The sequence below is a fragment of the Vulpes vulpes genome, chromosome 10 (genome assembly GCF_048418805.1).
Source record: "Vulpes vulpes isolate BD-2025 chromosome 10, VulVul3, whole genome shotgun sequence".
NCBI classification, from domain to species: Eukaryota; Metazoa; Chordata; class Mammalia; order Carnivora; family Canidae; genus Vulpes; species Vulpes vulpes.
In genome coordinates, this window is record NC_132789.1 from 55,110,357 (window position 1) to 55,138,256 (window position 27,900).

The 27,900-nt window shown below is 38.8% G+C and overlaps 1 protein-coding gene across 1 annotated transcript; it reads right to left on the reverse strand.

Annotated features, from left to right (window-relative positions):
• Positions 1–8,734: 8,734 nt before the first annotated feature.
• On the reverse strand, positions 8,735–9,664 carry LOC112914976 (olfactory receptor 4S2-like). Its single transcript, XM_025992277.2, has one exon. It carries the CDS (start codon positions 9,662–9,664, stop codon positions 8,735–8,737), a length of 930 nt encoding a protein of 309 aa, XP_025848062.2.
• Between the last annotated feature and the right edge of the window lie 18,236 nt (positions 9,665–27,900).

Genomic DNA, 27,900 nt, shown 5'->3' on the forward strand with positions numbered 1-27,900 from the left:
AAGTCTTCCACAGCAGAAGTGTGGAATAACCTAGTTTGGTGTGACATGGGTGAAATGGCCACTCTTTTTATTTTGACTCATTTGTGTAGCCATTCATTTGAAAAATAGCCACGGAAAACCTCCTTCATTTTAGACACTTCGCTTGGTACTGGATTATGAAGATAATTATGAAGATAATTCAGACATAATCTCTTCCCTCAAGTAACAATCTAGTAGGGGAGTAGGGCAGGTAAGAAAATAATCATTATAAAATGCAATAAGTGGGGATCCCTGGGTGGCGCAGCGGTTTGGCGCCTGCCTTTGGCCCAGGGCGCGATCCTGGAGACCGGGGATCGAATCCCACGTCGGGCTCCCGGTGCATGGAGCCTGCTTCTCCCTCTGCCTGTGTCTCTGCCTCTCTCTCTCTCTCTCTGTATGACTATCAAAAATAAATAATTAAAAAAAAGAAAAAAAATGCAATAAGTGTCTTATTGTACATAAAATACTTGTACATAAAATATATGTACAAGTTGTCACAAATACACAAAGAAAGAAAGACCTAATTTTGCATGAGGTTTTGTGCTGGTAGAAGTTAGCGTTAGGGAAAACTAGTCAATGCAATACTAGACATATGTGTTCTGTGGTGGGGAGAGGGAAAGCCCTGTATTTCTGCTCAACTTTTAGCCAGATTTCTTTGTCAATCATATTTTTATATCTTTGTAAGGATATGAGCCTTTAATCAAAAGATCTAGATAAGGGGGCACCTGGTTGGCTCAGTTGGTTAAGCATCTGCCTTCGGCTCAGGTCATGATCCCAGGGTCCTAGGTTGGAGCCCTGCCTCAGGCTCTCTGCTCAGCAAGGAGCCTGCTTCTCCTCTTCCTCTGCCTGTCACTCTACCTACTTGTCCTCTCTCTCTCTCTCTCTCTCTCTCTCTCTCCAATAAATAAATATAATCTTAAGAAGAAAATATCAGGATAGGGACTGAATTCTTCCATTAATCAACCATGTGAATTTGGCAAGTCACTTAATTTCAGCTAAAATTAGGATGGTAATTCCTACCCCAGAGAGCAATTAGTGTGTGGTTTTAATGAGATAATGGATATAAAAGTTGTAAAACAATTCTTAGTACATAGAGAGCATGCAATAAATGTTAGTTGAATATGAATACTGATGAATTCTGTGCTTTTATGTTCCTATTATAATCCAAAAAAATCTCAGACTCCCCCATAAAAATCATTCCCATTACTTTTGGCAAAGCCCTTTTACAACAGATCTCCTCAGATTTTCTGGGGACATAGAGTAGGTTACATTTATTCCATTTATGCCCCTAAATACCCTGTGATTAGTTTTGCTTTGGTTTGATTTAGTTTTGTTGTATGCACAAATTCAATTTCCAGATCTTCAACTTACATATGCACATTTTCCTAAATCTCCTGTGCCTAAAAACACATATGTAGTAGAAGCTTCATATAGTCTTATTTACACATCTTTCACAATCAATCACTCTTCCCATTTTAAATATAAAGCTTGCTTTTCATCTATTCTGATCTTAATATTTTACATTGCTCAAATATATATGCTTTAGTTAGGGAATTAAATGAATAATTTGAAATACTAATCTCTCCACTGGGAAAGGGAGTGAATTTAACTGTCAGATAATAAATCCTTTTATTAACCGGTGGTTTACAACTTGTTTCCAACACAATTAAAGAGGAATGACTTATATGGGGTTGTCCCAAAAGAAGAGCTGAGCCAAAGACTTGGGTGTAGGTAGTATATTGGGAAGTAGTTTCAAGGAGCAGGAATGAGGAATGAGAAGAACCTACAGGAATCAATGAGGAATTGATTCTACTAGAACATCTGATAATTGTCTATCTGAATGGCACAAAGCTAAGGCATTTATCAGCTAACCATGGTTGCATGTTAACTCCTTATGTTTCCAAAACTCCATTAGCTGGTATGTCAAGTCAGCAGCTGTGACTTCAGAAAAGGCCCTGGGAAGAAAGCAGAATAACACTTGGGCATGGTCTGAGATGGAAGGGATGCCATCAGACTGATTCTGAGTTCCCAAGGGACTTCCCACTATCTGTACAGCTAAAATCAAAGGTGGATCAGGAAGCTCAAAAACATTCAGCACAGAAGCTACTTAATTTACTTGTTAGCAGATAATTAGAATTAATGTTGTAGTCAACAGACAGCATGTGGTAATGATAAGAACCAGAAAGATTAAATTCAAATCCCGGCTGCATCTACCTGCATGACTTCATGTATGCCTCCATTGCCTCATATTTAAAGAGATAACAATAATAGAACTTTCTTCGTAGTGCCGGGGTAAGGATGAAGTGAATTAATCTGCTTCTCAGGGAGCCTAACAAAAAGTGAACACTCAGATATCTTCATCTTTATGCTCTTTCAGGGTTTTGTCCACAGGGAACTTGTTCTCAGTACAGGCCTTAATGTAGAAGTCAATTTTCTGTCCAAAAGAAAATTCCCAATTTCTAGAATGTAGCTGAAAACACAGGCATTGGAACAGGGTTAACTAGTCAAAACAATATACACTCAGATTAGAGACTGATAGAGTATGGAGTACACCAATAATATAGACATTCCGGAATTATGAAGCAGAAATGTTAGTGTATTGAAGGAAAGCAGGCTTTCTTAGCAATACGACTGACAAAGACTATCTTAACATAAGTTATGAGCAAATGCACATGCAAATGATGAGTCACTCATACAAAAGAATGTCCTTATGTAAAAGAACATAGGGCATGCAGAAAATCACTAGTATAATCAGCACATTGTAAAAACATTTTTTTAAAAAATACATCCCAGAACAAAACAGATGATTTTGATATTTTAACAGGCATGTATTTCATGAGAAGGAACTAGACCTTGATATTGGATTTCTACTTTCAATAGTTTATTGTACAATACCTATAGTTTACTGAGTATATTATACCTAAGATCATACACATTTGTTATTTTAATATGTAGGTTGGCCTTTCACAGATAATATATTCTCTGTCTTCCTCAAATTCCTAATTAATCTCTCCACTTCAAGTATTGCTATTCATCACTGATTCTCAACTGGGAGTATATATCAAAATCAATAGGAACTTTTTGCAAGTTATACTTGCCCTGAACCCTGTCCCTAGAGATTCTAATTTAGAAGATGAATGATGGATCTTGGGACGCCTGGATGGCTCAGTTTTTGAGCATCTGCCTTCAGCTCAGGGAGTGATCCTGGGGCCCTGGGATCAAATCCTGCATCAGGCCCCCCTCAGGGAGCCTGCTTCTCCCTCTGCCTGTGTCTCTGTCTCTCTCTTAGTGTCTATCATTAATAAATAAATAAAATCTTTAAAAACAAAACAAAAAGGAAGATGAATGATAGGTCTTAAGCAAGTCAATTTTGTAAAAGAATCTCCATGGATGAGTTTTGGATTTTCTTCCTTGTAGGCATTATGGCCACACTCAGGATAGCATTTGCAAAATGATGCATAATCACTGTTGAACTATCTTTACCAAATAACAAATTTACATATCATCTGGTCATAGAGTCTTAAGAATGGAAAGAAACTTCTAGATCATCCCATTCAACTATACATCTAATGCTTCACCCAACAATTGATTTTCTGACATATTGAACACCATCCCTGCCCCCAGGGATGAAAAAGTTATTTGATTTCTGCCCAGGAAAATAATTCTGGTTAATTATGTGTGGTGATGGTGATGGATGTTAACTGGACCTATTGTGGAGATCATGTTGCAACATGTATAAATATTGAATCATTATTTTGCACACAAGAATCTAACATAATGTTATATGTCAATTACATCTCAATAAAAATATTAAATGTCTTTAAAAGTTTCAGGGATCTGTGGACAATAAAATAGATATGCTTATAAAATATATTAACAAGTCAAGGCTAAAAATAAACTTACCTGAATATAATCTCTTCATTTACTAACAATGCACAATTATAATCAAATTTGTCTAAATGGCTATTATTTGTTTCTCTTCCTTTCATCTTAAGTCTTCTCATCAATAATATTATAGAATACCCAGACAACAATATGGGAGGAAAGAGCCTACGAATTTGGGAAGATTTAATCAAGGCAAAGCATATTGGAGGATGAACAAAAGGAACTAATTGCAGTAGGTATGGGGAGAGAGCTTATTAATATTTAAACTAGTCTTCTAGCCATTTAGTGTTTTAGGAACTCAGAATAGATGCGGAATGCCAGCCCGGGGTGATGGATCCTGAAAACATTTTTTAGAGTGACATTCTGGAAGCAATTTGGAATTTGATAGGTCTCTAACCTGCCTATTTCTCTTTCATTGTCTGGTGGAATGTATTAAAAAAAACAACAGCAACAAAACAAAACAAGACCCATCTATATGCTGCATACAAGAGACTCACCTCTGGCCTGAAGATGCAAAAAGACTGAAAGTGAAGTGATGAAAAATATTTGCCATCCAAACAAAAGTGGAAAAAAAAAAAGCTGGGGTAGCAATACTTACATCAGATAAAATAGACTTTAAAGCAAAGACTGTAACAAGAGACAAAGAAAGATATTAAACAATGATAAAGAGATCAACCTGACAAAAAGATATAATAATCAGAAATATCTATGCACACAACAGTGGGACACTTAAATACATAAAATAAATATTAATATATATAAGGAGAGAAACTGATGGCAATACAATAATTGTAGGAGACTTTAGCACTCTACTTACATTAATGCTGAGTGAAGTAAGTCAATCAGAGAAGGACAAACATTACATGGTCTGACTCCTACGGGGAATATAAGAAATAGTGGAAGGGATTATAGGGGAAAGGAGGGGAACTGAGTGGGAAAAATCAGAGAGGGAGACAAAGCATGAGAGACTCCTAACTCTGGGAAAGGAACAACGGGTAGTAGAAGGGGAGGTGGGTGGGGGGACAGGGTGACTGGGTGACGGGCACTGAGGGGGGCACTGGACAGGATGAGCACTGGGTGTTATACTATATGTTGGCAAATCGAACTCCAATAAAAAATATACATATAAAAAATGGACAGATCATTCAGACACAAAGCAAATAAGGAAACAATGTCTTTGAATGTCAATGGAAAATGCTCCATCATCATCTTAGGTAACATAAATTCCCACTCTCGTTTCTGTTTTCTGAAGCCTCTCTTCCAGGGGCTTCTATCCTTCTGCTTTCATCCATTTCTATCTCCCCCTATACCTACTGCACAGCTCTCAAAAGGGTTTGGGGCCATTCCTACACTGATTTCTTGAGCCTCCTTTTGCTTTCACTGGTATACAGCCACTCATACTTTCAAAGAAAGGGTACTTACAAAGTAAATTTTATAAACCCTAGTATGACTCAAAGGTTTTATTCTACTTTCACACCTTATTGATGGTTTTATTCTGTATAGAATTCTAGGTCAAGGGATGCCTGGGTGGCTTAGTGTTTGAGTGTCTACCTTTGGCTCAGGAGGATATCCTGGAGTCTTGGGGTCCAGTCCCACATTGGGCTCCCTGTGGGGAGCCTGCTTCTCCCTCTGCCTCTGTCTCTTTCTCTGTGTGTCTCTCATGAATAAATAAATAAAATCTTTTTAAAAATAAAGAAAAGTAAAAGAATTCTAGGCCGAAAATCATTTTTCTACTGTATAGAAGGGCCCAGTGTTGTTATTGAATACTCTAATGCATTTGGATTTCGTATACTTTCTGTGACCTGTATTTTTTTCTGTCTCCCTCAAATATTTTATAATCTTCTCAATCTCTAGGGTGATAAAATTGCATAATAATGTGCCTTATTTATTGTTTTCTCATCACCAGAGTCGGCACTCAGTACACCTTTTGTATCTGGAGATTTTAACCTTGCTATAGGTTTCCTTTTCATTGTGTCTTTTAAATTCTCCCCTCTGTCTTCTCTGTTCTCCTGGAACAAATATGAGTTGAATGTTTTAACTCTTGACTTGATTTTTCATACTTTTCCCTATTTTTCATTTCTTCATTTTTAAAAAAATTCTGCTTTCCTGAAGATTTTTTGACTCTTTCAACCCTCTATTGATTTGTCTTGATTTTATTCATTATTCTTTCTTTTATTTAGTTCCCAAAAATAATTATTATATTTTTCTAAAAATATCATGTTCTCATCTCAGGATTGCCCTCTATTGATTTGACTTAATTTTACTTATTACTCTTTTTATTTAGTTTCCAAAACACTTTTTATTGGTTTTTTAAGTATCATGTTCTCATTTCAGGATTGCAAATATTCTCTCTGGTCAATACGGAGATATCAGTGGTTTTCAAAGTGAAATTTTTTCTGCTTTATCTAGAATTCCACCAAATCCCCTTTGGCCTTCCTAAAGTCTCACTTTTTATTTCAACTGTCTTATGTGTATTAAAGAATTCGGCACCAAAATCTTGCCCAAAAGATCTGGATCGATAGACCAGGGCTTATGAATCAGTAGGCAGTGTTCTTGCAGAGTGGCAGCCTTTCTATTTGTGATCTCCAAAGGCGGAACGTGAAAGACTTTTCTCTAATAATTTAATTTCTTAATGCAAAGATGTCAATATTTTCTTTGTGAAGAGTATGCCTGTGTGAGCACTTGGGAGTGAGGGGAGATTAGAGAAGATGGGAGACTGAATAATTCCTTCCTCTTCATCTTCGTATTACTAGTCCTAAACCCCACCATCTTCCTTACGTGGTGTCCTGGCATCTCAAACACGTCAAGGATTCTGGGATATAAATCTGTCTATTTCTCTTCAGAATCTACTCTAGTATTAGCCTTTTCTGGTAGACAAATCAGTGATTACACCTTTGTCTTCTCTTTTCAAATACTTGTTGGAATCTTTTATCTGCAGAATCTAACTTCTATCTTCTTGTCTTTGTTACTGTGAATCTAAACTTGTCCCCCCTTTGTTTTTATTGTCTTATTTAGACCTTAGGGGGAAGAGGGAAAACTAATGGAGCTCACAAATTTAATTACAAGTCCAGTGTACTTATTTTTTAAAATAGCTATTAATAAAAAGGATAGAATGATCCCTTTTTGCCAAAGAAAGGTAATATGAAAATAATAAGGAAATCCAACAAAATATCAGTAGAGATCATGTATGGAAGGCCTGAATGCAGAGAAACCATTTTAAACAGTTTTCAAAAGTCTCCCTCAGCAGCTACTGTCAACATTATAGTATCCACTCCCAGTGAAAAACAGAAACTGGTAAATGTAATATTTCAGTGGGGTCACCACGAATGTCATGTCTCTGCTACTAAGGAAAAAAGAACAATAGACATTGGGGTAAGAATGAGCAGACTCTGTCAAGAGTATCTATTGTGCCTCCAGCTATGCACCATATACAAGGAGTGGAAAAAAAGATACATTATTTATATCCTTAATAAATTGTAGCAAAGACATAAAACCCACTAACAGAAAGAAAACAGAAAAAAAATAATAAGTGTAAGATACTATTTTATGAACTATATGGAGATATGATTAAGGCACACAAAAAATAAATGTCAGACGAAAATAATAAGGACAGAATTATTGAAAGATATGAGTCATACAACAAGATCTAAAATTTCCTCAAGGGGTACCTGGGTGGCTCAGTCATGTTCTTGGGGTCCTGGAATCGAGTCCCACATTAGGATCCCCACAGGGAGCCTGATTCTCCCTCTGGCTGTGTCTCTGGCTCTTTCTCTGTGTCTCTCATGAAAAATAAATAAATAAATAAATAAATAAATAAATAAATAAATAAAACATTTTCTCAAAATTATATTGCCTTTTCTGAGGTACCGAGGCTACTCAGTTATTCTCTGACCTAAGACCAAATGGAAAAGAGAATCCATTTAGTCCTTTTTAAAAATTGAAAATAAAGTTTAACTAAAAATGTATAATACAAGAAGATTTCCTTGGCTTAGTTCAAATGTGAATTCATTTTAGTTTCTTTAATGAATCTATTCCATGTGTTGCAAAAATAAATAAGGATAACTTTCAGCAAAAATAATATACTACTGGGACAATAGAAAGTATTCCATTTTCCCAACATGTTCATTAAAAAATTGCTCCACACCAAATATATAAAATGTTCTCTTTTCCCCTATTGTACAAAAACCATTCTTTGGACAGTTTGTGAATTTACACTAATCTCTTAATTGTATATAGTGTAAATTTCTATGTAATCATTTCTGTACTTGTTATTCTGTATCTCCATTACCTCTTTATGAATCCATATCCCCTACCATATTATGTGATATTTTTGGGGAAAGACTAGGAAATAAAAATGGGAAAAAAGAAGAAAAGAGGGAAAGGACAAGAGAGGAAGAGAAAGAAGAAAGAGAGGATGGCAGGGAGACAAGGAGGCAGTTTCTGGGGAGTTAGACTTCTGTTTTTAACATAAATGGTCTGATTCCTCAGAGATATATTTCTCTTATAACCTCATTCTAAATCATTCATATAGCTTAAGAAAACATAGTTTGAATTGAAGGGATCTAAAGCAATTAAATGAGACACTGAGTGGACGTGTTTACTCTCCTACTCTAAAAGTGAGGAAAGATTAGATCTTGACGGTATGGAAAGGTCTATGTTTAGTCCACCTCAAAAAAGAAAAAGAAAATAGACTCATGTTATTGCCTGTTAAGTGAAAAGTACAAGATAGCTAAATTTTAGGAACCATTTCTTAAAATCATTAATAAGTTTCAGACCACACTGAAGGTATCAGCTCATTCTATGATTTTGCAATTCTGATGACCTATCCCTTTTACTTTTCCTTCAAGGAGACCATGTGACTCCATATCCGTTTCACGGCATTCTTTACATCCTCATTCCTCAAAGTGTAGATGAGCGGGTTCAGCATTGGGGTGATGGTAGTATAGAACACAGATACAGCCTTATCCAGGGGAAAAGTGGTGGATGGACGGAGGTAAATAAAGAAACAAGGGACAAAGAAGAACGTTACTACAGTGAAATGAGACCCGCAGGTAGAAAGAGCCTTGCGCCGGCTCTCTGAAGACCTCTTGCGAAGACTAAAGAGAATGACAGTGTAGGAGGCCAGAAGAATGAGGAAGCACCCTAGAGCAATGAGACCACTGTTGACAATCACCAACATGTTTACCAGGGTTGTATCAGCACAGGCAAGCTTTAGGACTGGGTGGACATCACAAACGTAGTGGTCAATGACCTGATTATGGCAGAAAGGCAGCTGAAAGGTCAGTAGGGTCTGAACAAAGGAATGACCCAGCGCTCCCAGCCAGGACAGTGATGCCAGCACGATACAAGTATTGGCACTCATGATGGTCGTATAACGGAGAGGCTGGCAGATGGCAGCATAACGGTCAAAAGCCATAACGGTCAAGACAAAAATCTCAGCACAACCAAAAAAGTGGAAGGTAAACATCTGAGTTACACAACCCCAGTAGGAAATGGTCTTTTTCTCAGAAACAAAGTCTGCAATCATCTTGGGTGCTGTGGCTGAGGAATAGGCAATGTCCACAAAGGACAGGTTACTGAGGAAGAAATACATGGGTGTGTGGAGCCGGGGATCAGAGAAGACTGTAAGTAGAATGAGCAGGTTTCCCACCATGATCACGATGTAGAAGAAGAGGAACAAGGCAAAGAACATCAGCTGCATTCCAGGATCCTGGGAGAGGCCTAGGAATATAAACTCAGTGACATTGTTAGCCACTTCCATGGGGACCCAGGTGATACTGGTTGGATGGCTCTGGTTCTCTGCAAGAATAAATAAATAAATATCGTAAGCCATTGTCAGCATGGTGGGCAGGAGCAGTCTTATGGAAATACTTAAGGGATGCTAAATATAGTAAGGAAGCTTTTTGTATCTCTTGAACACAGTTAATGGATGTTTTTCTCACCATTAATTTTCTTACCACATCATTGACTCACATTGGATTTTCTGTTACACTTTAACTATCATTCCTTTCTCAAGGGTTAAATGTGGGTAAGAATAGTACACACCATTTAAGTGGTATAAGGATCACTTGTGAAGCACTATGCATATGTCACACTATAAGTGAATATATCATTATCATCACTCATCTTCATGACTGGAGAACATGCTGAATGGAAGAAGGGAGAAGCCTGGGAAGGAGTCATCCTAGGACACCGAAATCCTTACTATGTTCATCTCCTAATTTCCAGGTATATGTATTTCCATGTGATTCATGTTTAGAAAAAGTATCGAGTGCTGACACCCACATTCTCAAGTATGTTCTTGGGCTAGAGTAGTACCAGAATATAGTCCAGATTTTTGAATGGCTCACTTTAGGGTTTCAAGCAAGGATACCCAAAGACATTTGGGCAGTTGCTATATTCTTCCTGAATAGTGACAATCTCAATTTTATCTGGGGTCTCCTCGGGAGCCTTTAAAATTAATCCAAGTCTAAGACCCAAGATCTTCTACTATCTTCACTGGGAGAAAGAGCACAGGACTTAAAGATAGAACAATAGGGCCTGACTCAACAGCTCTGACTCTTACAGGCTGTGCCATCCTAACACAAGTTTCCTCACTTCTGTTAACTTCAGAGTCCTCCCCTGGGAAAGAATAATGCCCCCATGTAAGGATCAAATTAATTAATGGACATAAAAGCCACAAGTTACCAGTCAATCTAAGTCATAATCATGTCAGTGAAAGAACTTCAGAAGCATCACTATCAAACGTCTGAACACTGTGGGCAGGGCCTGTATGGGATGGATCATTTCCACAGGTCTGTCCAGGTTCTTTAGGTCAAATTCGGTCTCTCAGATAACACCAAAGAACATATACTAGTGATAATGGCGTTAAAGAAATAAGATTGCTCCCTTATTTGACTCCATAAACCCCACTAAATTATTTCAAATAAAACAAATAGCAAGACTGAAGCTCCCTGAAATCCTCTGGGAAAGAGATTCAGTCTTAGTTTCCTCTGTGAGCAACATGCAAGGAGAGGAGAGCAAATACTCTGGATCTGTTTCCTAACAGGAAGTTCCATCCCACAGAAAACTCTTTGTGCCATAGCATCCTTGACATCAATATCCCTCACAGAGACATTATGACAAGTGTACATGTTTTCATGTCTCTGGTCACTTGACATCATTTTATTACCTGTCAATCCTTTGAACTTTTACCTATAGAAACACTTAAAATCCCAATTTATCCTGTTCCTCTGATTGTCCACAACTGAGGAAATAACTTGCTATTTATGGAACTAAGAGATAAGGAATAATACATTGAGTAGGTAAAGTCTTGAAAAATTCTGCACATGTATAGATGTAACACAGCACAGACTATTTAAGGTACCATCTCTCTCATCTTCTACATTTCACACAGCACCAATATTTATTTATCCTTTCAACTGATAAAAATTTGTGGAGCACATTCTCTGCGCCTGGTATCGTGCTGTGAACATAAAAAGATAGATCAAACCCAATACCTGACATAAAACCATTTATTTAGAGAAATACCTTGAAGAGACGTTCTCAAATCCTCTTTAGACTGAGCCATAACTTATACAAAATCCTACACTTACATAAATGAAAAACACCTTCGTGATCACCTGACTTCCTTCCACTCACCTAACCACTGGTGAAAGTAGTGCACGGAGGAAACTGAATTACCTAGGCTGCACTGTTTGTGTAAAGCTAGAACTAAATTCCAATGGAAATAATAGTGAAACACACTTTAAACTACAGTAAACTATTTCCTAAATTACTTAGAATTATTAGTACAGATGTTATTATGTGGATGAAGACTTTAAACATTCCGTTTTTATCCTTGAATATGATTTGAATCAATGAAAGTTGCCCTCACCTGTCTACCTGGTTGTTAATTGATCATTACAGATGGGAAACTTACTCTGGCCATCTCCTGGAGTGTGGTCCCACGACATGGATTTGGGTAACTGGAGATCTTCCTGGATCAATAAAGCTTTCTGAGATGGAACTGGGGTCTCTAGTTAGATATTCACGCTAAAAGACCAAAATCTGTATAGTGATGCTTCTCTTATGTGTGTGTTGCATTTCACAGATGGATTACACCTGGAGCCTGAGAAGGGGTCCTACATTACTTGTCCTCTCTCTCTCTCTCTCTCTCTCTCTCTCTCTCAAGATTCTATGACCTTATGGCTATGCCTCGGCTTCTGATCTGGATTGCAAGGCTCTATTTCTATATTCCTGATGCAAGAGGAACTGTCAGAAATGTGTATGCATCATCCCAGCCCGAGGGAATGGCTAGCCGGGTGATTAGGTAGCGATCTGGAGAGGATTGTGAAACAAAGAAAGTGCAAGTATAATTCCCACTAGGTAACCCCTTTTAAAACTTTATTGAAGGCTACTTGGTAAATTACTAGTTAAAAATATGCAGGCCATTTTTAGAGCTTTACATTATTTACTCAAAGTTGGCATAAAGGAAGGTAGTTGATGCTCAGTATCACTATATTGGACCACTAGCCCAGGAATACTAAGTTTATAAAACTATTAATCTGTTTTTCTTTTAAAATTTCATTTTTAATTTGCTGAAACTCAAGTACACAAGAAAATGTTTTAAATTAGTGGCACAGTAAACATACTGCCTCGGTCCTATTACCTACTGAATGAATTTCTAAGGATTTAGCTTAAGAGGGCTTGAGAAGAATCAAGGATTAAACCTCTGTGACCTTTTAGTTTTGTTGACTGTTTCTTTTGCTGTGCAGAAGCTTTTTATCCTAAGTCCCAATAATTCATTTTTCCTTTTGTTTCCCTTGCCTTCATAGCTGTATCTTGCAAGAAGTTGCTGTGGCCAAGTTCAAAAAGGGAGTTTTCTGTGTTCTTCTCTAGGATTTTGATAGATTCTTGTATCACATTTAGGTCTTTCATCCATTTTGAGTTTACCTTGGTGTCTGGTGTAAGAGAATGGTCTAGTTTCATTCTTCTGCATGTGGCTGTCCAATTTTCCTGAAACCAGTTATTGAAGAGACTGTCCTTTTTCCAGTGGATACTCTTTCTCACTTTGTCAAATATTATTTAATCATAGAGTTGAGGGTCCATTTCTGGGTTCTGTATTCTGTTCCATTGATCTGTGTGTCTGTTTTTGTGCCAGTACCACACTGTCTTGTTGATCACAGCTTTGTACTAGAAGACAACCAACAAAATAGGAGAAGATATTTGTAAGCATTATGTCAGATAAAGGGCTAGTATCCAAGATCTATAAAGAACTGATCAAACTCAACACCCAAGAAACAAACAATCCAATCATGAAATAGGCAAAAAGACGTAAATAGAAATCTCACCAAAGAAGACATACACATGGCCAACAAGCACATAAGAAAATTCTCCACATCACTTGCCATCACGGAAATACAAATCAAAACCACAATGAGATCCCACCTCACACCAGTGAGAATGGGGAAAATTAACAAGGCAGGAAACCACAAATGTTGGAGAGGATGTGGAGGAGGAGGAAACCTCTTGCACTGTTGGTGGGAATGTGACCTGGTGCAGCCACTCTGGAAAACTGTGTGGAGGTTCCTCAAAGAGTTAAAAATAGATCTGCCCTATGACCCAGCAATTGCACTGCTGAGGATTTACCCCAAAGATACAGATGCAGTTAAATGCCGGGACCCCTGCACCCCAATGTTTATAGAAGCAATGTCCACAATAGCCACACTGTGGAAGGAGCCTCAGTGTCCATCCACTGACGACTGGATAATGAAGATGTGGTCTATGTATACAGTGGAATATTACTCAGCCATCAGAAAGGATGAATACTCACCATTTACTTTGACGTGGATGGAACTGGAGGGTATGATGCTGAGTTTAGTAAGTCAATTGGGGAAGGACAATCATCAGATGGTCTCACTCATATGGAGAATATAAAAAATAGTGAAAGGGATGATAGGGGAAAGGAGAGAAAATGGGTGGTAAAATTAGAGAAGGTGACAAAGCATGAGAGACTCCTACTTTGGGAAATGAACAAGGTGTAGTGGAAGGAGAGGTGGGGGGATGGGGTGACTGGGTGATGGGCACTGAGGGGGACACTTGACAGGATAAGCAATGGATGTTACACTATATGTTGGCAAATCAAACTCCAATAAAAAATATACATATATACACAAAAGATAAAAACCCTCTGTGAGTTACTATAACATTTGTTACTGAAATACATCATGAACTTTCAGGTCAGGCCTAAAGTTCTTTGTGTTTCGGTGACACAATCACAATGATAAATACAGTAACTCAAATAGCATTCATCCCATTTAGGCAAAAAGGATTATCATGTTGCATCACAGAAGTGCCTTTTATTGTTCGCAATAGTTATTGCTTGACTCTCTAGGTTAAAAATAAAGGGGCTGCCTAGACAAGGAATGGCCAACTGTGAAAGTGTGGTTTTTCCTGAATTCTCTGCTCAAATTCTTTTTGAGATGAAAAACTGTCCATGCCTCTTTCTCTCTCTTCATTAGCTTTCTGTTCTTTCCTTCCTCCCTCCTTTCCTTTCCTCTTTCCTAAGTTCCTTTTTTCTTCATTTCCTTCTTTCTTTTCTTCAAAAACACATTTAGTCAGAGAATGACAAATGTGTGATTTCATTAATATGTGGAATCTAAAGAAGCTGAACTTGTAGAAACAGAGAGTAGAATGGTGGTTATCAAGGGAGATGGGTGGGGAAACTCAGGAGGTGTTGTGAAGGGGTGCAAACCTGCAACCAGGAGATGAATAAGTTCTGAGGACCTAACGCATAGCCTAGTGATTTTAGTCAATGATTACTTCAAAACTGCTAACAGACTAGATCTTAAATGTTCTCACCACAAAAAAAGAAATGATAATTCCATGATATGATAGAAGTGTTAGCCAAAGTTATGGTGGTAATCACGGTGCAATACATAAGTGCCAATTTAACATCTTTTATACCTTGAACTTACACATTGTTATGTGTCAATTACTTCACAATTTGGAAAAGAAAGAGAAAGAAAGAAAGAAAGAAAGAAAGAAAGGAAGGAAGGAAGGAAGGAAGAAAGAAAGGAAGGAAGGAAGGAAGGAAGGAAGGAAGGAAGGAAGGAAGGAAGAAAGAAAGATTGCTCAAGCAGTTATTCTTGGCTGGCCACTGTGCCAGATCCTCCAGATACAAAGGCCATCCAATAATGGGGGAGCCCAATTAGTGAGAAGGAAATTGCAATAGATATGGTGAGTGTTGTGCTCATTAAAGATAAGCACACCATGTTATGAGAATTCACATGAGGACCAATTAATAAAACTCTACAAGGATAGGATCAGAGACAACTTCCAAGAAGGTAAGACTCTTAATCTGAGTACTGAAGGCAAGGAGAAGGTCCATAATTCCAGCAAAGGAAACAACATCTTCAGAGGCATAGAGATATGAGGAAGCTGCCAACAGTTCAAAGGCGCAAACAATGGCACAGGACTGGGGCAGTAAGGGGGCAACAGAAGCAAGCATAATCTTTAGACCTGAAGTCAAGTTTCAGAGTGCTACCACAGCACAGTGAATCATGTGGATACCCTAGGTCTGCTATCCCCATGCACAGCCTTAACCCTCCAGATTCCCATGATAACACTTGTATCAGAGTCAGGACAAGAGAGAACCTGCAGATGAGAAGCTACATACCTGAAGAAAGAGGAAGAGACTGATAGGGACAGAAAAGAGTTCTTCACTTAAGAGAGGAAGCAGACTGCACTGTGACTGCTTACATTATAGATTTCACCATATTCTCGAAGGAAAATAATCTCGCAAGGTGCCTTGTTTGTTTTGGGGACAATTACAAAAAGCTTCTTGGGAACATAAAGAGCATAAGGACAATAAATCAATAAGGACAATAAAACAAAAATAGATAACTTGGATAAACTGATTCATTAAGGAAAAACTGCTGAAATCTAATGTAATAAAATAAATCCAAATAAAACATGGAGCCTAGGTAATCATAATATATCAGCAATGGCTCACTAGTTCTGACAAATATACAGTATAATGTAAAAACTCTGTACTATCTTTGCAACTTCTCTCTAAATTTAAAACTGTTCTAATTTTTAAAATCATTTAAATTTAAAAAAATAAAAATAAAAATAAAATTATTTAAATTAATGATAAACACAAAAGTATGATGTTAACAAGAACATTTCTTAAAACACTTAAAATGTGTCTTGAGAATGCACATATCACCTAAACATGAAGTTCTTGTGTCAAGGCTGCTTTCAATATGAATGGAGGAGTTTCTAGGTATTTTACTGTCATGTGGCAGGGGCCTGCAGCCAAAAACCCTAATTCTCCTTTCTGTCCTGTGTTTCTCTAGGATCAAGCAATCATATAGCCTTCTTTCAGCCTTTATCTCCCTTTTAACATAATATTTAATAATAGTGATGACATAAGCAGTCTCACCTTATGTAGAAACACTTAGTAGAGCTGTACAAATATTGTTTTGTGTATTTTTTTGTGTAGAGCTATTACTGTCCTCACCGTATACTCAAAGGAGCATCAAGAGGTTACGTTGCTTGCACGCTCATAAGTGGTGAGCTGAGCATGAGGAAGGTGACCTACTCTCTCTGACCTACTTCTGACCATACTCTCTGCCCTACTCTCCCCAATTATCTGAGCTCACATATTGTCTTAGAATGCTTTTCATCTTCTTCTGGTGTTTGTTGAAAGACTTTATAATTAGATATTCAGGTGATCTGCTGATGCTTGGTGGAACACCCAAATGGCAAGAGGTCTACCCCATTTCCAGCCACATAATAGGCACTCAGCAAATGGTTGTTAAATTAATGAATGCATAAGAAATGAATAACGAATTAATAGGTGAATGAATATTAAAAGATCAAAAAATCACCAGGAGTTATTTATTAAAGGAACATCTCCCAGGAACCTTTCCTTTAAATTAAAAGCAAATGTTGTGGTGGCATGCTGACTTCTCTCCAATAAAATTCCTCATTTCTAGGGCTCTTAAAGGAAGAATTTTGGTAATGGGAGGTAAGATTTCCTTACCATATTGGCCTATTCACAATGTGTACTTTGGAGCTAAGTGACAAATGTGCAATCTTATTCTCCACATATTCTGGAAATATGAAGTCAATTATCCTCCCATGATTTTATTAATCCAATTTGTCTTTGTCTCCTTTCAGTTATTTCAGTAACCCTCAAAGGACCACATGAGCTGGAAATAAGGGGCAAATTTATCCCAAATATCTGTGGGACTTACGCAAGAATAAAATGGATTCACGTAACATAAGTCTTTGACTGACTTATTTCACTTACAATAATACAATAATAATAGTTCTGTCCACATTTGCAAATGGCAAGTTTTCTATCTTTTTGATGGCTCAGTATTATTCCATTCTGTGTGTGTCTGTGTGTGTGTGTGGTATCTTTTTATCTATCAATGGACATCTGAGCTCTTTCCATATATTGGCTATTGGCTATTGTGGACTTTGCTGCTACAAGCATTGGGGTGCATGTGTTCCTTCAAATCAAATGTGTAACCTTTGAATAAATACCTAGTAGTGCAATTTCTGGGTCATAGAGTAGCTCTATCTTTAACGTTTTGAGGAGCCTCCATATTGTAGAATAAATACCCAGACAACAATTTGGGAGGAAGAATCTATGAATTTGGGCAGATTTGATCAAGGCAAAGCATATTAGAGGATGAAAAAATGAACTAATTACAATAGGTGTGAGTAGAGAGCTTATTAATATTTAAACTAGTCTTCTAGCTATTTAGTGTTTTAAGAACTCAGAATGGATGTCTGAATAGATGCCAAGCCTGGGAGGATGGATCCTGAAAACATTATTTAGAGTGACATTAGGGAAGCAATTTGTTAATTTGATGGGTCTCTAACCTGCCTATTTTTCTTTTCTTCTCTAGCAGAATGTATTAAAAACAAACAAACAAACAAACAAACAACTATATGCTGCTTTACATGAGACTCATCTCAAGCCTAAAGATGCAAATAGACTGAAAGTGAAGTAATGATAAAACATTCACGAGGCAAATTAAAGCAGAAAACAAAAAAAGAAGCTGGGGTAGCAATACTTCTATCAGATAAAATAGACTTTAAGACAAGGACTATAACAAGAGACAAAGAAAGGTATCACATAATGATAAAGGGATCAATCCAACAAGAGAATATACTAATTGGAAATATCTATACACACAAAAGTGGAACACTTAAATACATGAAACAAATATTAACAGATACAAAGAGAAACATTGATGGCAATACAATAATAGTAGGAGACTTTAACATGCTACTTACATTAATGGACAGACAATTCAGACACAAAATAAATAAGGAAACAATGTCTTTGAATGACCCATGGACCAAAAGGAAAGAACAGATATATAGAGAACAGTCCATCCAAAAAGAATAGAATATATATTATTTTGTGCACATGAAACAGTCTCCAAACTAGATCACATTAGGATATAAAACAAGCCTTTACAAATTTAAGAAGGTTGAAATCATACCATGCATCTTTTATGATCATAATGGTTTGAAATTAAAAATAAATCATAAGAAAAAAGCTGGGAAAAACCCAAACGTGTAGACTAAATGATATTGAACAACCAAAGGACCAATTAAATAATCAAAGAAGAAATAAAAAAATACATGGAGACAAATGAAAGTGAAAACACTGTGATCCAAAATCATTGAGACACAGAAAAAAAACAATTCTAAGAGGGAATATATAGCAATATAGGCCTATGTCAAAGAAATAAGAAAACATTTAAACAATTTAACCTTGTACCTAAAGGAACTAGAAAAAAGAAGAACAAATCCCAATGTGAGCAGGAGAAGGGAAATAATAAAAAGCAGAGCAGAAATAAATGAGGTATCAATTTTAAAAATAGAAAAAAATCAATGAAACCAAGATCTGGTTTTTTGAGAAGATAAACAAACCTGAAAAACCCTTAGTGAGACCCATCAAAAAAGGAGAGAGGACCCGAACAAATGAAATCAGAAATAAGAGAGAAGTAACAACTAATACCACAGAAATACAAAAGGCTGTAAGAGAATACTATGAAAAATTATGTACCAAAAAACTGGACCATCTAGAAGAAATGGACAAATTCCTAGAAACATATGACCTCCCATAACTGAACTAGAAAGAAAGAAAATCTGAACAGACTGATTACAAGTAATAAAATTGGATTGGTAATCATAAAACTACCAAAAAATAAAAGTCCAAGACCAGACGCATTCACAAGTGAATTCAAACAGACATTTAAAGAAGAATTAATACCTATTCTCCTTAAACTATTTGAAAATAATATAAGAAAAAAGTGAACCTTCTAAATACATTGTACAAGGCCACCGTTGGCCTGATACCAAAACCAAAGACATTAGAAAAAACAGAAAACTATAGGCTAGTATCTCTGATGAACAAAGATGCAAAAATCATAAACAAAATATTAACAAACTACATACAATAATAGATTAAAAACATCTTCCCCACAATCAGGGAAGTTTTATTCCTAGATGTAAGGATGGTTCAATATTCACAAATCAATCATCATACAACACATTAACAAAATGAATGTTAAAAATCATATGATGATCTCAATAGATGCAGACCAAGCATTTGACAAGATTCAACATCCATTCATGATAAAAAAAAAAACTCTCAACAAAACAGAGTAGAGGTAACATATGTCAACATAATAAAAGCCATATATGAAAAACCCACAGCTAACATCATACTCAGTGGAAAAAAACAGAGCTTTCCCTCTAAGATCAGGAACAAGACAAGGATGTCCACTCTTACTCCTTTTATTCAACAAAGTATTGGAAGGCCTAGCCACAACAATCACATGAAAGAAAGAGAGAAAAATAGAGAGAAAAGGAAGGGAGGGAGAGAAGGAAGGAGGGAGGGAGGAAGAAACGGAGAAAGGAAGGAAGAGAGAAAGGGTATCCATACTGAAAAAGAAGTTAAACTATCACTATTTGCAGATGACAATACTATACATAGAAAATCCTAAAGACTCCACCAAAAAAAAAAAAACTAGAAATAATAAACAAATTCAATAAAGTAGCAGGATATAAAATTTATATTCAGAAATTGACAGCATTTCTATACAGTAACAATGCAGTCACAGAAAGGGAAACTTTAAAAATCACACCATTTATAACTGCACCAAAAAGAATAAAATACCTCAGAATAAACTTAACCAAAGAAGTGAAAGATCTGTACTCTGAAAACTACAAAACATTGATCAAAGAAATTCTAGACAACACAGACAAATGGAAAGATATTCCATGCTTATGGATTAGAAGAATTATCAAAATGGCCAATCGACACTTGATGGGGTGAGCACTGGGTGTTATACTATTAGTTGGCAAATCGAACTTCAATAAAAAAAATATACAAAAAAACACCCACAAACAAACATTTAAAAATGGCCAATCTACAGATTCAATGCAATCCCTATCAGAATGCTGAAAGAAGACCCTAAATAGCCAAAGCAATCTTGAGAAAGAACGAAGCTGGAGGTAATCACAATTCCAGATTTTAAGATATACTAGAAAGTGGTACTAATCAAAACAACATAATATTGGCACAAAAATAGACACATAGATCAATAGAACAGTGTAGAGAACCCAGAAATAAACTCACATTTGCATTGTCAATTCATCTGTGACAAAGGAGGGAAGAATATACAATAAGGAAAAGGAAAAGGCAGTCTCCCTGATAAATGGTGTTGGGAAAACTGGACAGCTACATGCAAAAGAGTGGAACTGGAATACTTTCTTACACCATACAGAAAAATAAACCCAAAATGAATTAAAGACTTATATGTGAAACCTGAAACTATGAAACCCCTAGAAGAGAATACAGGCAGTAATTTCTCGGAGATTAGCCAGGTCAGACTTAGGTCTTCTAAGCCAAGGGAAACAAAAGCAAAAATAAGCTATTGGGACTGTATCAAAATAAAAATCTTCTGCACAGTGAAGAAAACTATTAGCAAAACAAAAAGACAACCTATTGAATGGAAGAGGATATTTGCAAATGATATATCAAATAAGGTGTTGATTTCTGATATATACAAAAATCATATATAACACATCAAAAAATTAATCCAATTAACAAATAAGCAGAGGATCTGAATAGACATATTTCCAGAGAAGACATACAGATGGCCCACAGACACATGAAAAGATGCTCAACATCAGTAATTACCAGGACATGCAAATCAAAACCACAATGAGATATCACTCTACACCTGTTAGGATGGCTAAAATAAAAAAGATAAGAAGCAAGTGTTGGCAAGGATATGGAGAAAAAGCAACCCTTGGTTGTAATGTAAATTAGTACAGTCACTGTGGAAAACAGTATGGAGGTTCCTCAAAAATTAAAAATAGAAATTTCACATGATCTAGTAATTCCGCTATTGGATATTTACCCAAGGGAAAAAAAGACTAACTTGAAAAGATATGTGCACTCCTATGCTAATTTTAGCATTATTTATAATAGCCAGGGCATGAATAGCACTATTCTACATTACATATTTTTTTAAAGATTTTATTTATTTATTCATGAAAGACACACACACACACAGAGAGGCAGAGACACAGGCAGAGGGAGAAGCAGGCTCCTGGTAGGGAGCCCGACATGGGACTTGATCCCAGGTCTCCAGGATCACATCCTGGGCTGAAGGCGGCGCTAAACCACTGAGCCACCCAGGCTGCCCCTCTACATTACATCTTAACCCATCTCCTCAATGAGCTTGCTAAGATGTCTCTCACACTGAGTTTTAACCTCTATAGACTTCTCCCGTCCCCTAAATTTCGTTTGTGTCTGTAAATATAGTATGATGCTGTCATGAACCTTGGAGTTGCCTTTATTTAATTTGGTGTACCAGGTGTTGTTTTTACAAATAATAAAACTCATAATTTTTAAAATATTATTTATCCAACAAATATTTAATGCAATATATTATTATCCCCTTGATTAATTCAAAGTTGATTAATATCTATTCTCTGCTTTCAAAGAATTTACAATCTGGGAGGAGAGAACAGATAAGTACACAAGTAAGTATAACATAAAGCAGCTTGTGACAAATGTCTTAAGAAAGATACAAAGACGGTTAAATAAAAATTTGGAGATGGAAAAGTTGCTTTGGTTAAGAGAATAAGAATATACATTTGAGAAAATGTCATTTGAAATAGACCTTGAAGGGTAGATGGGTTTTTTTCAGGTGTAAATGGAGATAATGAGGATTCTAAATAGACAAAGAGACCACAAAGAAATGAATCTGGGAAATTGAAAGCTATCCAGAGAGTGAAATACTGTCCAATTTATCTATAAAAGGGAGTGAGGAAAGAAAACAAGAAAAGTAATGTGAAACCAATTTATGGAGAACTTGGAAATTTCTGAATAATAAAACCATTAATGTTTTTTGAGCAAACATGTAATAAGATGAAGGCTATCTTTTAGGAGTTTCTAATGCCTGAAGCAGTGGAAATCAGAGGTGATAAAGTTCTAAATACTATTTTTCCTCCCTACTCTTTCAGCATTAGAAGTTTGCTTGCAGATATTCCTCAAGCAGTCTGTGCTCCACAGACCTGTGTTCCTGCGGCACAGTCTTGATGTTCTCGATCATTTCACACTATGTGGTATGAGCACTCAGTCTCACTTAGGTGTTTTAGTCATACTACGTAAATTAAAGTAAAAATAGGACATGAATCAGTGAAACCAAACACTTGTGTCATATTAATTGGGGATCCACATGTTCCTCTGTAGTATTTAACTCAATTAACCTAAATACTGACACTTCTTATATCTGAAGAACTATGCCATGCTGGCCTTCTAAAATGTACTTCTGACTTCCACAAAGTTTTATTGTCAATATCCGACAGTGTTCTGTATTCATTTAGGCTCACTGTAGTTCCCTTCTGTATCTTCCAATATATGTACAAGACATCAGAGGTTTTGGTGAGGATTCAGAGAAAGGGGAAACCCCAATACACTGCTGGCGGGAATGCAAGCTGGTGCAGCCAGTCTGAAGAACAGTGTGGAGGGTCCTCACAAAGTTAAAAATAGAGCTTCCCTATGACTCAGCAATTGCACTACTGGGTATTTACCTAAAGAATACAAAAATACATATTTGAAGGGGTACGTGTACTGCAAGGTTTATAGCAGCAGCATCAAGGAGAGCCAAACTATGGGGAGAGTCCAAATATCCATCAACTAGAAGGAGCCTCGGTGTCCATAAACAGATGAATGGATAAAGAAGCTGTGGTCTATATACAATGGAATATTCCTCATCCATTAGAAATGACAAATACCCACCATTTGCTTCGATGTGGATGGACCTGGAGAGTATGATGATGAGTGAAATAAGTCAATTGGAGAAGGACAAACATTATATGGTCTCATTCATTTGGGGAACATAAAAAATAGTGAAAGGGAATAAAGGGGAAAGGAGAAAAAATGAGTGGGAAATATGAGAAAGGGAGACAGAACATGAGAGACTCCTCACTCTAGGAAACGAACTAGGGGGGGTGGAAGGGGAGGTGGGCAGGGGGGTGGGGGTGACTGGGTGACCGGCAGTGAGGGGGGGAATTGATGGGATGAGCACGGGGTGTTATGCTATATGTTGACAAATTGAACACCAATAAAAATAAATTTATAAAAAAAAAACAAATATCCATCAACTGATGAATGGATAAAGATGTTGTTTACACACACACACACACAGACACACACACATTGGAAGACTCCTTGGCCACCAAAAGGAAGGAATCTTGCCATTTGAAATGACATGGTTGGAGCTAAAGGTATATTATGTGTATTGTGCTAAATGAAACAGAGAAAGATAAGTATCACATGATCCCACTTATATGTGGAATTTAATAAACAAAATAGATTAACATACGGGAAGGGGGCCTGCCCCCCAACTTACCTAGATAACTGTCAAATCATCCTGAAACCTACGAAGTCGACCCGAGATCTCAAGGGAGAGCAGTGGGAGCGCCAAGGGACAAGGGTCTGCGCTTCCAGCAGGTAGGAAGGTGGAAAAATGAAACAGACCCGCGGGGAGGGGCCCAGGGGCAGGGCTGGGGGCGGGCACAGGAGAGCGCCCGGAGGGGCGGGCATGTAGAAATCCGCCTGGACCCTCCCAGAGGGAAGGCGCTCCCGGGACCCACAGGAGCGGGGGTGGGCAGCGGGGCCTCCAGGGTCGCGGGGTCACAAACCCGGAGGGGCCCGGGGAGAGCGCACCCACCCGGGGAGCTCAGGAAAGGGCTACAGCGCCTGGGGGTCTTGGGGAACCGGGGGGTGGGGGGGGCTGCGCCCTGCTCCTTGGGGAGCCGCACCCGGGGGACACCAGGGGAAGGGGATAGGACAGGACGGTGGAGATGCTCCTGCCCCAGGGGATCCTAGAGGGAGGGGGGAGTACAGGATTATGGGGACGCTGCTGCCCTGGGGAACCCAGAGGAAGGGGGAGAACACAGGACGGTGGGGAGACTCCTGCCCCCAGTGACCCCGAGCTGTGCAGGTCAGCACCGCGCCCCGGGAGCACCGAGGCCAGTGCGGACTGGGAGCTGCAGGTGATACTGGGGGAGTGACTCCAGGGCTGGAGAGTTGGCCGCCGCCAGTGGTGTTGTCCCTCCTGGTGTCGCCTTGTGCCTGGGACAGAGCGAGGCTTCCAGGGAGCAGGGCCTCAGGGGGGAAAGAGCTCCCACTGAGCCGTGCACCTGGGGGGGGCGGGGCATCTCCAGAATCAGCACAGCAGCCCCTCCCCCAGAAGACCAGCTGGAAGGACAGGGGAAGAGCAAGTCCTTGACCCAACAGCGCTGAAAAGCACCAGGGGAAGTTGAGGGATTTACAGTATAAAGAACCAGAGGGTACCCCTCCTTGTTTTTCTTTGTTTGTTTATTTGTGTTTCTTTTTTTATTTCTTCCTTTTTCCAGTAAAACTCATTTTTAGCCACTCTGCACTGAGCAAAATGACTAGAAAGAAGAACTCACCAAAAAATAAAGAACCAGAAATCGTACTCTGTGCCACAGAGTTACAGAATTGGGATTACAATTCGATGTCAGAAAGCCAATTCAGAAGCAAAATCATAAAGCTACTGGTGACTCTGGAAAAAAGCATAAAGGATTCAAGAGACTTCATGCTGCGACATTTAGACCTAATCAGGCTGAAATTAAAATTCAATTAAATGAGATGCAATCCAAACTGGAGCCCCTAACAACGAGGGTTAATGAGGTAGAAGAACAAGTGAGTTACATAGAAGACAAGTCGATGGCAAGGAAGGAAGCTGAGGAAAAAAGAGAGAAACCATTAAAAGAACATGAGGAAATAAATGACAGCCTCAGAAGGAAAAATCTACTTTTAATTGGGGTTCCAGAGGGCGCCGAGATGGACAGAGGACCAGAAAGCGTATTAGAACAAATCATAGCTGAGGATTTCCCTAATTTGGGGAGAGAAACAGGCATTCAGATTGAGGAGATAGAGAAATCTCCCCTAAAATCAATAAAACTGCTTAACACCTTGACATTTAATAGTGAAACTTGCAAATTCCAAAGATAAAGGGAAAATCCTTAAAGCAGGGAGAGACAAGAGATCCCTAACTTATATGGGGAGAAATATTAGATAAAGAGCAGACATCTCCACAGAGACCTGGCAGGCCAGAAGGGGCTGCAGAATATATTCAGGGTCCTATCCTAAATGAGAAGAACATGCAGCGAAGCATACTCTATCCAGCAAGGCTCTCATTCAGAGTAGAAGGAGAGATAAAGGGCTTTCAAGATAGGCAAAAACTGAAAGCATATGTCACCACCTAACCAACTCTGCAAGAAATATTAAGACTCTGTAAAAGAAAGAGAAAGCCCAAAGAAATAATCCACAAACACAGGGACTGAATAGGTATTACAATGACATTAAATTCATATCTTTCGAGGAGGAGGGGCAAGATGGCGGAATAGTAGGGTCCCCAGTCACCTGTCCCCACCAAATTACCTAGATAACCTTCAAATCATCCTGAAAATCTACGAATTCGGCCTGAGATTTAAAGAGAGACAGCTGGAATGCTACAGTGAGAAGACTTCGGGCTTATATCAAGGTAGGAAGACGGGAAAAAAGAAATAAAGAAACAGGGGATCCCTGGGTGGCGCAGCGGTTTAGCACCGGCCTTTGGCCCTTTGGCCCAGGGCGCGATACTGGAGACCCAGGATCGAATCCCACGTCGGGCTCCCGGTGCATGGAGCCTGCTTCTCCCTCTGCCTGTGTCTCTGTGTCTGCCTCTCTCTCTCTCTCTCTGTGACTATAATACATAAATAAATAAAAAAAAATTAAAAAAAAGAAATAAAGAAACAAAAGGCCTCCAAGGGGGAGGGGCCCGCAGGAGGCGGGCTAAGGCCGGGGCGAGTGTCCCCAGGACAGGAGAGCCCTGTCCCGGAGAAGCAGGAGCTGCACCAACCTTCCCGGGCAGAAAGGGGCCTGCAGGGGGTTAGAGCAGGACCCAGGAGGGCAGGGATGCCCTCGGGCTCCCTGGGACACTAACAGACACCTGTGCGCCCAGGAGAGTGCGCCGAGCTCCCTAAGGGCTGCAGCGCGCACGGTGGACCCGGAGCAGCTCGGAGGGGATCGGGCGGCGGCTCAGCGGAGGGGGCTGCGTGGCTCCAGGACTACAAATCCAACAGCTCAGGCCCCAGGGCACAGGGCGCCGGGACACAGCCCAGGATCGCAATGACGTTCCTGCCCCGAGATGAGCAGATCAGCGGCCCCGCCCCGGAGCTTCCAGGCCCTGCAGACGGAGAGCCCTGGAGTTACTGCCGGGGCTGAATCCAGGGCTCCAGAGCTGCCGTAGCCACTGGGGTTGTTCCTCCTGGGGCCTCACGGGGTAAACAACCCCCACTGAGCCCTGCACCAGGCAGCGGCAGAGCAGCTCCCCCCAAGTGCTGACACCTGAAAATCAGCACAACAGGCCCCTCCCCCAGGAGACCAGCTAGACGGACAAGTTCCAGGGGAAGTCAAGGGACTTAAATTATACAGAATCAGAAGATACTCCCCCGTGTTTCTTGTTTTTGTTTTTGTTTTTCTTTTTGATTTCTGACTGCTTCCCCAACCGCTTTTTTCACCTTTCTTTCTTTTTCTCTCTTTTTCTTCTCTTTTATTCCTTTTTTTTCTTTTTCTTTTCTCTTTTTCTCTTTTCGTTCTTTCTCTCTCTCTTTCTCCTTTTCCCACTGCAACTTGTTTTTGGCCACTCTGCACTGAGCAAAATGACTAGAAGGAAAACCTCACCTCAAAAGAAAGAATCAGAAACAGTCCTCTCTCCCACAGAGTTACAAAAACTGGATTACAATTCAATGTAAGAAAGCCAATTCAGAAGCACTATTACACAGCTACTGGTGGCTCTAGAAAAAAGCATAAAGGACTCAAAAGACTTCATGACTGCAGAATTTAGATCCAATCAGGCAGAAATTAAAAATCAATTGAATGAGCTGCAATCCAAACTAGAAGTCCTAACGACGAGGGTTAACGAGGTGAAAGAACGAGTGAGTGACATAGAAGACAAGTTGATGGCAAAGAGGGAAACTGAGGAAAAAAGAGACAAACAATTAACAGACCATGAGGTTAGATTAAGGGAAATAAACGACAGCCTGAGGAAGAAAAACCTACGTTTAATTGGGGTTCCCGAGGGCGCCGAAAGGGCCAGAGGGCCAGAATATGTATTTGAACAAATCCTAGCTGAAAACTTTCCTAATCAGGGAAGGGAAACAGGCATTCAGATCCAGGAAATAGAGAGATCCGCCCCCTAAAATCAATAAAAACCATTCAACACCTCGACATTAAATAGTGAAGCTTGCAAATTCCAAAGATAAAGAGAAGATCCTTAAAGCAGCAAGAGACAAGAAATCCCTGACTTTTATGGGGAGGAATATTAGGCTAACAGCAGACCTCTCCACAGAGACCTGGCAGGCCAGAAAGGGCTGGCAGGATATATTCAG

Bases quoted from the DNA above. Each gene is read 5' to 3' on its own strand.
- LOC112914976 (XM_025992277.2), bottom strand. From the start codon at position 9,664: ATGGAAGTGGCTAACAATGTCACTGAGTTTATATTCCTAGGCCTCTCC.